Raw genomic sequence first — 10,365 nt, 5'->3', positions numbered from 1 at the left:
CTACAGGCGCCCGCCACCTCGCCCGGCTAGTTTTTTGTATTTTTTAGTAGAGACGGGGTTTCACCGTGTTAGCCAGGATGGTCTCGATCTCCTGACCTCGTGATCCGCCCGTCTCGGCCTCCCAAAGTGCTGGGATTACAGGCTTGAGCCACCGCGCCCGGCCACGAAGCCCTTTCATAGTCTAATGGGTTTGCTTCCAAAATACAGTTGGACAATTTGGAGCTAAGAAGAGTTTGAGAAAGAGAATCCAGCAAAAGTCTGCTAAGAAGGCATGAAAAGGTCATTGATCCATTGTCCCCTTTCTGTGCATTCCCTCGAGCAGTATTTGAGAACACAGTGGCTACAGTGATGGCTCTGCGCAGGGAGAAGATGTTCGTGGAAGAGGTGTCCACAGGCCAGGAGTGTGGAGTGGTGCTGGACAAGACCTGTTTCTATGCTGAGCAAGGAGGGCAGCTCTATGACGAAGGCTACCTGGTGAAGGTGGATGACAGCAGCGAGGATGTGAGCCAACAGTTCTTCTTCCTTGTTAGCCGAGGAGGGCCAGGCATGGAGCCGGGGAGTTGCTCTTGCCCCACTGTGCTCCAGGCTTTGGGAGCAGTCCTGACACCCCTTTGGGTTGGGTTCCATGGTCAGTATTTCTGAAGCTGAGGGAGCTGCTGCTTGTACCTGTTGCTTTCCTGGCCATTGGGTACCCTCATAGAAATATTTTTGCAGCCAGGGTGCAAGTTTCCTACAAGCTTTGCACATTAAAAAGGAGAGGCAGCTCTCTGAAGGGGAGGTGTCCCTGTAGAAAACAGCCTAGAGCTCTGCTGCTGCTGAATGAGTTACTTTGTCTCCCTAGGCTTCAGGTTCCTTACGGAAGTTTTTAAATATTCTAAGATGCGGCTGGGCGCGGTGGCTCACGCCTGTAATCCTAGTACTTTGGGAGACCGAGGTGGGTGGATCACCCGAGGTCAGGAGTGTGAGACCACCCTGGCCAACATGGTGAAACCCTGTCTCTACTAAAATACAAAAATTAGCTGGGCATAATGGTGGATGCCTGTAATCCCAGCTGCTCGGGAGGCTGATAGGGGAGAATCGCTTGAACCCAAGAGACGGTGGTTGCAGTGAGCTGAGATTGCACCACTGCACTCCAGCCTGGGCGACGGAGCAAGACTGTCTCAAAAAAAAAAAAAAATTCTAAGATGCTTCTTAATGTCGTGTGTGTCTGTGTGTGTGCACAAATAAATTTTTTTTTTTTTTTAGATGGAGTCTTGCTCTGTAGCCCAGGCTGGAGTGCAGTGTCACGATCTTGGCTCACTGCAACCTCTGCCTCCTGGGTTCAAGCGATTCTCCTGCCTCAGCCTCCTAAGTAGCTGGAATTATAGGCACTTGCCATCACACCTGGCTCTTTTGTATTTTTTTAGTAGAAATGGCATTTTACCTTGTTGGCCAGGCTGGTCTCGAACTCCTGGCCTCAGGTGATCTACTTGTCTTAGCCTCCCAAAGTGCTGGGATTACAGGCATAAGCCACTGCACCCGGCCTATTTAATTATATTTAATAATATTAATGGAATATATGTGTGTGTACAATTTACATATGTAAAGAGAATTTTTTATATACACGAATTTATATTGAAAACAGAAGAAAATTTATATATTTTTAAGGATTTATTTATTGGTCTCCTCCTTGACCCCTCTTAGAAAACAGAGTTTACAGTGAAGAATGCTCAGGTCCGAGGAGGGTATGTGCTACACATCGGAACGATCTACGGTGACCTGAAAGTGGGGGATCAGGTCCGGTTGTTTATTGATGAGGTGAGTTGGGTTACTGTGGCCCCCATTGGATTTGGTTAGTAATCACCTTCTCCTCCGGCTTTAAATTGTCCTGTCACTGTTATCACTCCCTAGTGACATTGTAAGTAGGCCGCAGGGGTTAATTTCAGTGCATTTGGTGGATTGTGAGGGATGCACCTAAGAGTTAATCTGTATGTTCCCAAGTCAGTGATTTCAGTTAAGATCCTGTGGACTTGCTTTCATGGATTGCTTTTCTAACCTTACCTACTTCTTCAGGAGCCAAGGATGCTGAAGCATGAAGAGGTAGGCTCTGTGGCATGTGACAGAGCTCCAGAGTAAGAGTAGCTTAAAACAGAATAGCAGTGTATGTTCTGAAAAGCTCAAGCTGATATGGAGGCTCGGCCCCACAGAGTCAGAGGGCCTGGCTTCTCCTCACCTGTCACTCCAACTTCTTTCCTGGGGCGTTGCCTTTGATTTCCTGGTTCAGAGGATAGCTATCAGTTCCATAGTCTAAGCCAGGGGTTGGCAAACTTTGTGTAAATAACTGGATACTAAATATTTTTGGCTTTGTGGACCACATGCTCTTGGTTATGACTACTCAGCTCTGTGGTTGGAGTGTACAAGCAGCCATTGACCATACGTAAACGAACAGGTGTGTCTGCTGTAAACCTGTTTATGGCTGGGCGCAATGGCTCATGCCTGTAATCCCAGCATTTTGGGAGGCAAGGTGAGCGGATCACCTGAGGTCTGGAGTTTGAGACCAGCCTGACCAACATGGAGAAACTCTGTCTCTACTAAAAATACAAAAGTAGCTGGGTGTGGTAGTGCATGCCTGTAATCCCACCTACTCGGGAGGCTGAGGCAGGAGAATCGCTTGAACCCAGCAGGTGGAGGTTGTAGTGAGCCGAGATCGCGCCATAGCACTCCAGACTGGGCAACGAGAGCAAAACTCCATATTAAAAAAAAAAAAAACTTTATAAAAATTTATAAACACACACATTTGGGGAAGCTGAGGCGGGAGGATTGCTTGAGGCCAAGAGTTTGAGACCAGCCTGGGCAACAACATGAGACCCCATCTCTACAAAAAATAAAAAATATTAGTTGGGGGTGGTGGTGTATACCTGTAGTCCCAGCTACTTGGGAGGCTGAAGCAAGAGGATCGCTTGAGCCCAGGAGTTTGAGGTGGCACTGAGCCATGATTGCGCCACTGCACTCCATCCTGGGTAACAGAGCAAGACTGTCTCTAAAAATGAAAAGACAGATGACAGGCTAGATTTAGCCATAGGCCATCGTTTGGCAATTCCTGTTCTAGGTGGTGGAAAAGAAATGGGAGGACCTGTCCCATCCCTTTAATGGTAGACAGCACTTCTGCTCAAAACCTGTTGACCAGAACTTAGTCACATGGCCACACTTAGCCGCAGGGAAGCTGGGAAGTGTAACCTTTATTCTGCACAGTCATATTTCCAATAAAAATTGTAGCACTTGGGGGTGCAGGTACCGGGATATAACTAGCAGTCTATTACAGATCTCTCCATGAGCCCTTCTGCCCTTTCCAGCCCCGACGAAGACCCATCATGAGCAACCACACAGCTACGCATATTCTGAACTTCGCCCTGCGCTCAGTGCTTGGGGAAGCTGACCAGAAAGGCTCACTGGTTGCTCCTGACCGCCTTAGATTTGACTTCACTGCCAAGGGAGCCATGTCCACCCAACAGATCAAGAAGGCTGAAGAGATTGCTAATGAGATGATTGAGGCAGCCAAGGTAGGATGGGCGACGGCTGAACGCCTCCCCTCCCCGCACCATCACTGTCTGTCCACAGTCTCAGCAGTGCGGTGCTCTCACTCCGTTTTTACCAGATTCGTCCTGCATGTATATTTGCTTAAAGCAGTGATTCTTCACCTGTGCTTTTGTAGGGGGCAGTGGTGGTTGTTGCTGAAGGGGAGAGGGAGAGGCCTTTGTCTGACCCCCACCTTAGGAGAACCAGAGCTGTTCTAGTTGAGTCTGTTCACATAAAAGATTTGGTCCACAGTTTAACAAAATAGTTGGAAATTCCCATATTGATGCCCTTGACTTTGCATGTGGCGTGTGATTCAGGAAGCTCATGGCACGTGCCAGGCAGAGCCAGGTCGGAACGCAAGTCCTGCCTGCAGGACCATGCTCTCCTGCCTTGTCGTACCGTACCTCCAGGGATCTCTTCCAGCTCTTTTCTTTTTTGTCTGGCAGCCCGTCTACACTCAGGATTGCCCCCTGGCAGCAGCAAAAGCCATCCAGGGCCTACGGGCTGTGTTTGATGAGACCTATCCTGACCCTGTGCGAGTCGTCTCCATTGGAGTCCCGGTGTCTGAGCTGCTGGATGACCCCTCTGGGCCTGCCGGCTCCCTGACTTCTGTTGAGTTCTGTGGGGGAACGTGAGTACCATGGAGGGGCAGAGTAGACGGGTCATCTGCCATCACCTTCTGAGGATGTAGGTCTTAGGCTAGAACAACTCTCGTCTTTCTAAGGTTGCAGTGAAGTCCTCAGAAATACAGTTGCTAAATAGTGTTCCCATTAGACCTCCCGTATCTGATGTTAACATTTCCTGATGAAACATTCCCAGGAGGATAAGGTGGAAAACATTGTATTCACACTTACCATGCAGTTGCTTGCTGCTGTTTGCTGGGCTGAAACTAACAAGAAGGCTAGTGTGAATTTGGGATTCAGCAAGGCCTGGAGTGCTCATTGAGCTCCTGATGTAGTCCTAGCCCTTTCCATTCCTGGTATCTCACTTAATTTCCTTTGACAGCTTGGGCGGCATCTAGGGAACGTAGCTCTTTTGTCTCAGAGCCCCTGAGCAGGCTACGTGCTTGACCCAGCTCAGTTTGGCATGGGATAGCCACTTCTGCCAATTTGGATTCCTCTGTAGCTCTCTGGGCCTTTCTGGGAAGGTCATGGGGGCCTGGAAAGTTCCTGCTTCCAAATGAAGCCTTATCAAAAGAATTTTTTTTTTTCGCGGGGGGGTGGAGTCTTGCTGTGTCCCACAGGGTAGAGTGCAGTGGCACAGTCTCGGCTCCCTGCCAAACGATTTTCATGCCTCAGCCTCCCAAGTAGCTGGGACTACAGGCATGCGCCCCCATGCCCAGCCAGGAAGAGAACATTCTTTTTTGAGACAGAGTTTCGCTCTTGTTGCCCAGGCTGGAGTGCAATGGTGTCGTCTTGGCTCACTGCAACCTCCGCCTCCAGGGTTCAGGCGAGTCTTCTGCCTCAGCCTCCCGAGTAGCTGGGATTACAGGCACCCACCACTACGCCCAGCAAATTTTGTTTAAGACGGAGCCTTGCTTTGTTGCCAGGCTGGAGTGCACATGGCTTGATCACAATTCACTGCAAACTCTGCCTCCCCGGTTCACGGCATTCTCCTGCTTTAGCCTCCCGAGTAGCTGGGACTACAGGTGCGTGCCACCATGCTCGGCTAATTTTTTGGATTTTTAGTAGAGATAGGGTTTCACCATGTTAGCCAGGATGGTCTCGCTCTCCTGACCTCGTGATCCACACACTTCGGCCTCCAAAAGTGCTGGGATTACAGGTGTGAGCCACCGTGCCTGGCCTAATTTTGTATTTTTAGCAGAGACAGGGTTTCTCCACGAGTTGAGGCTGGTCATGAACTCCTGATCTCAGGTGACCCACCCATCTCAGCCTCCCAGAGTGCTGAGATTACAGGTGTGAGCCACCACACCTGGCCAAAAAGAACATTCTTAATGTCATGGTTGAGACCGTCCAGGGTCCCCTGCAGGCCTCTGGCAGGCAGGGAGCAAGTGGGATGTGCAGAGTAGGGTAGGGGCCTGGGGGATTGAGTTACAGGCTTTTCTGCCCAGCTGAATTGGGCAGGAAACAGCTTTCAAAAACTTTATACAAGAGCTGGGTGCGGTGCCTCATGCCCAGCACTTAGGGAGGCTGAGGCAGGCGGATCACTTGAGGTCAGGAGTTCAAGACCAGCCTGGGCAACATGGTGAAAACCTGTCTCTACTAAAAATACGAAAATTAATTAGGAGTGGTGTCAGGTGCCTGTCTCCCAGCTACTTGGGAGGCTGAGGCAGGAGAATCACTTGAACCTGGGAGGTAGAGGTTGTGGTGAGCCAAGACCGCACCACTGCACTCTGGCCTGGGCAACAGAACAGGATTCTATCTCCAAAAAAAAAAAAAAAAAACCTTTATACCACTCTCAAAGAATGAGGATGAATTAATGAGCATTTGAGGTTCTCTGAACAACTGAGAAATAAAGCCTATTTGTTCAAGGGGTTGTGGTAAGATTTTAACAGCAATCCTCAAATTGTCCCCTAATGAGCAGGAATACAAAAATAGAGCATTAAGTTCCACCACAGGACCAAAACTGTCACATAGAGCCTAATGGTAAGACTGTATTGGATATTAAGGACCACAAAGCACTTTCCTGTTTGCCTCATTTAATTTGCATAGCAGCTACGTGGGGAGCATCATCCCCATCTGAGAGCTGAGAACACTCAGGTTTGGTGAGCTGGTGTCTCACTCGGTGTCAGAACACTCTTAAGCCCAGGCTATCCCTGACTCTCAACCCATTCCTGCTTCTCTTATCCGCTAGTGAGATCCCCAGCCAAGGGCTGTCAGGACTTCTTTCACCATGGCCTTTGTTTTCTGCTATTCAGGCACCTGCGGAACTCAAGTCACGCAGGAGCTTTTGTGATTGTGACGGAAGAAGCCATCGCCAAAGGTATCCGGAGGATTGTGGCTGTCACGGGTGCTGAAGCCCAGAAGGTGAGCAGGTCAGGCTGGTTTGTGGCTTATCTGAAGAGGGCAAGAGGAGCCCAGTCTGCGAATCCATAGAACAAACAGTGCTCCGCGTGGCTGCTGCAGTCAGAGTAAAAGTACAGACTGGGCCACTCCTCCTGCCCCAGTGTCCTACCCCTGCTTGGCAGAAGAAACCTGCCACCATACAAGATTTCCTAGCTTTCCTGTGTTTAGTCTTAAAATATATGTAAATCTGGCTATCTACCCCCTCTTATCTCCATGTGGACTCCACGTGGAGGAGGGTGTAAGACATAGATTCGCTGTGGCTTCATGGCCCCCGGCACTGATCCAAATACCCCTAGGAGCGTGCTTAGTCTGAAGCCGTGCAGTAGAGGATGGGTGCTCTGTCATGGGAACTGGTGTGTCTGACTTGTGCTAAAGCCCCAGGGTTAGCCACTTCCTAGGTGATGGGGTTCCTGATTCTCGAGCTTGATCATCCCCAAGTCTGAGTTAGGTACAACCTTTGCCAGTGGGCCTGTGAGCACTGTGCTCCTTGCTGGGGCCTGGTGCTGCCAGTACCTGCTCCCCAGACACTTTTGGGGTATGTTGCTGCAGGGCCTGCCACTGGGGTTTCTGCAGCTGCTCAGACCCAGGATAGTGAGGCTGACTCAGGCCTCCTGCCTGGGGTTGACCCGGTGTCCCCTCCCAGGCCCTCAGGAAAGCAGAGAGCTTGAAGAAATCTCTCTCTGTCATGGAAGCCAAAGTGAAGGCCCAGACTGCTCCAAACAAGGACGTGCAGAGGGAGATCGCTGACCTTGGAGAGGTAGGGGTGGCTTCCCTCCCTCCTCAGGGCCTGACGCATGAGGCATGCCCTATCTTCAGTAAATCTCCTGTAGTCAGTCAGGCCCTGGTTCTTGGTGAAATGGGCCTTTGGGCTGACTTCTGTTGTCCTGCAGCCTTGTAGCAGGGACCCCATGGATCCTGGCTTTGGACCCTGGAGGTTCCCTGCTGCCTCCATTGCTGCTAGCAGGAGAGCGCTTCCCAAGCATGTGTGGGCACTGGGGTGGAGGGATTTGGAGAAGGGGAAAAGGCTGCCCCCTGCTTCCAAGCCTGCCTGGCATTTATTTGCATTTCAAGCTGCCGGGAAGCTCATCACAGGCTGTTCCCAGCCTGGTAAGGACTGGGCCTGACTTGGACCCTGGTTTCTGCCTTTCCTTTCTCTCTAGCCCTGCTTGTTTCACCTGCCGCAGCTGCTCCAGAAGGGACTGGTCTCAAAGCCAGAAGACAGCTTTGTGTTTTTGCTTTCCTTTCCAGGACACTAGTCAGGGAGGACTTGGGTTCAGGTGGGGTGGGCTGGACCCTGACATCCCAGCAAGTTGTGGCCCAGATTCAGATGGTCTTCTGGTTCTGGTTCCAGGCCCTGGCCACTGCAGTCATCCCCCAGTGGCAGAAGGACGAATTTCGGGAGACTCTCAAATCCCTAAAGAAGGTCATGGATGACCTAGACCGAGCCAGCAAAGCTGATGTCCAGAAACGAGTGAGTCCTGGCAGCACCGGTGGCCAGAGTGTTTCCTAGGCAAAGGCCGGCAGGATCCAGCCAGGGGTTTGGGGCCTGGGCTTTTGGTCTGAGCTGCTCTTCTGGACTTTTTTCTTGCAGGTGTTAGAAAAGACAAAGCAGCTCATCGACAGCAACCCCAACCAGCCCCTCGTCATCCTGGAGATGGAGAGCGGTGCCTCAGCCAAGGCAACCCAGGGGCCGGGGCCCCCCTCCCCTGGGGCTCATCAGCCCTCTGGTGGCTGATACGTGACCTCTGTGGCTCTGAGCCAAGTGGTTGCCTAAGGGCCCACTGTCTGGGATTAAGGTTGGGAGGAACAGCAGCTCCCGGCATGTGGGAGGCACACCTGGGCCAGGTCGTGGGCAGGGCCCGGCACTGGGGTCCTCCACCCAGGCCCTGAGGAAGGCACCTGCTCTGGGAAGGGGTGGGGGTGGGTGGCAGTCCTTCTGAGGGCTGCAAATGCTCACACTAGTGAGGGTCCCTGCTCCAGCACCATGGCCTGAGCCAAGTCCTTCCCACAGGCCCTGAATGAAGCCTTGAAGCTCTTCAAGACTCACTCCCCTCAGACGTCTGCCATGCTGTTCACGGTGGACAACGAGGCTGGCAAGATCACGTGCCTGTGTCAGGTCCCTCAGGTCAGAACCACCTTGCACCAGTGGGAAGTGTTGGGTCTTAAGCTTGTTTGCTGAGGCCTGTGTGTGTACAACCTGCATTTAAAACAGCCCGTCTCCTGCCTGCCTGTTTGTCACCTTTGCCAGTACCCCTTACCCAGGCCTCCTCGTTGGTTGCATCTGTCTGGTTGATACTTGGTTTTGCCACTCTGTCCTGTCCTGGCAGTGGCCATGACTGCCCCCTGTACTAGCGCCGTAAAGTCTGTCTTGGCCTCCAGCAGTATCACCCAGGGCAAGGAGTGGGTGATGGCTCCTCCATCCTTTTTTCCTTCGTTCCTCCCTCACTCCCATTTTCTGTCCTGACTTGCCCCTTCCCTTCCTTTCTTCTAGAATGCAGCCAATCGGGGCTTAAAAGCCAGCGAGTGGGTGCAGCAGGTGTCAGGCCTGATGGACGGTAAAGGTGGGGGCAAGGATGTGTCTGCACAGGCCACAGGCAAAAACATTGGCTGCCTGCAGGAGGCGCTGCAGCTGGCCACTTCCTTCGCCCAGCTGCGCCTCGGGGATGTAAAGAACTGAGCGGGGGAGGAGGTGGCTCCCACTGGCTCCATCCGTCCAGCCGGGAGCTCTTCATCTGCTACAAGAACATTTGAATCCTGGGACCTTTTGAGAGCCCCTCCTACCCCGGCAGTACCTGGAACACCCTCACGAGCAGTCCTGTGACTCAGCGCCCCTTACGCTTCTGCCCTGAGCCCTCCACATCAGTGCCATCTGTCGAGAACCACTACCCCCGCATTGCTGTTGATCGTCATGCTCGCATCTGTAGATAACGAACGGCTCTCCAGCCTGAGCTTTCCGCGTCAGCAAGGACGAATCGTTTTTTGCTGCAGAGAATAAAAGGACCACGTGCAATACTTAATGCCGCATGATCTCTATCCCTCTTCCCAGGTGGGGCTCGCTGTTCTGACAGCCCTTGGCTCCTGGCGTCTGTAGAATAAATGCTGTGGCTTCTACTGGCTGCTGTAGTGTTCACCTAGTCCAGCCCCAGAACCCTAAATTTTGGAAAAAGCCCCTGGGGTTGCCTCAAACGTTTGTGGAGGTGGAGGCCAAATAGGTAGGGTGACATGGAGCAAAGCGTTCATAATTCAGTAGATGGGGGGGGGTTAGTGGAAGCAGAGAAGCCTTGAAGCTGCTCTCCCGCTCCCTTCCAGCGGGATGGATGATCAGGCAGCCCTGCATGAGTGGGACCAGGGCTCCGCGGACGCCGGCCGTTCTCCCTCCGAGCCTCCAGCGGGCGCTGTAGCGCCGCCCATCACTCTCCCGACAGCCCTCACGCAGGCGCCCGTCTTTAAGCAACGGAAGAACCAGTAGGTGCGGCAGTGCGTTGGGCGGAAGCGGCTCGCACGCCAGGAGCCGCCATGCCCGGGGACCACCGCCGCATCCGCGGCCCTGAAGAGTCGCAGCCGCCGCAGCTGTACGCGGCGGCGGAGGAGGAGGGGCCCGCCGCCCGCGACCCAACGCGACTGCGGCCAGTCTACGCGCGCGCGGGGCTGCTGAGCCAGGCCAAAGGCTCGGCCTACCTGGAGGCGGGAGGCACCAAGGTGCTGTGTGCAGTGTCGGGCCCGCGACAGGCCGAGGGCGGCGAGCGCGGCGGCGGCCCGGCCGGATCTGGCGGCGAGGCCCCGG

The 10,365-nt window shown here is 53.0% G+C and overlaps 2 protein-coding genes across 4 annotated transcripts in view; both read left to right on the top strand.

The window, feature by feature from the left end:
• The window catches only part of AARS1 (alanyl-tRNA synthetase 1), a 38,493-nt gene extending 28,798 nt beyond the window's left edge, over window positions 1-9,695 (top strand). Inside the window, exons 12-21 of one of the 3 annotated variants that reach the window (XM_017868727.1) lie at window positions 323-501; window positions 1,684-1,797; window positions 3,333-3,539; window positions 4,002-4,186; window positions 6,434-6,542; window positions 7,225-7,338; window positions 7,933-8,052; window positions 8,173-8,259; window positions 8,593-8,706; window positions 9,073-9,695. In XM_017868727.1, the coding sequence (XP_017724216.1) occupies window positions 323-501; window positions 1,684-1,797; window positions 3,333-3,539; window positions 4,002-4,186; window positions 6,434-6,542; window positions 7,225-7,338; window positions 7,933-8,052; window positions 8,173-8,259; window positions 8,593-8,706; window positions 9,073-9,258 (1,415 nt within the window). In that variant the 3' untranslated portion in view covers window positions 9,259-9,695. Of the gene's footprint in view, window positions 1-322; window positions 502-1,683; window positions 1,798-3,332; window positions 3,540-4,001; window positions 4,187-6,433; window positions 6,543-7,224; window positions 7,339-7,741; window positions 7,902-7,932; window positions 8,053-8,172; window positions 8,260-8,592; window positions 8,707-9,072 lie in introns of those variants that run through there. The other 2 variants (XM_017868726.1, XM_017868729.1) reach the window with 2 other exon arrangements.
• An 89-nt stretch (window positions 9,696-9,784) lies between these two features.
• EXOSC6 (exosome component 6) overlaps window positions 9,785-10,365 on the top strand; it is a 1,957-nt gene continuing 1,376 nt past the window's right edge. Inside the window, exon 1 of the mRNA XM_017868618.1 lies at window positions 9,785-10,358. Within this exon, the coding sequence (XP_017724107.1) occupies window positions 10,098-10,358 (261 nt within the window). The 5' untranslated portion in view covers window positions 9,785-10,097. The remainder of the gene's footprint in view (window positions 10,359-10,365) is intronic.

Source organism: Rhinopithecus bieti, unplaced genomic scaffold (genome assembly GCF_001698545.2).
Source record: "Rhinopithecus bieti isolate Rb0 unplaced genomic scaffold, ASM169854v2 scaffold_2574, whole genome shotgun sequence".
Taxonomy (NCBI): Eukaryota; Metazoa; Chordata; class Mammalia; order Primates; family Cercopithecidae; genus Rhinopithecus; species Rhinopithecus bieti.
This window is presented reverse-complemented; position numbering and strand designations above follow the sequence as displayed.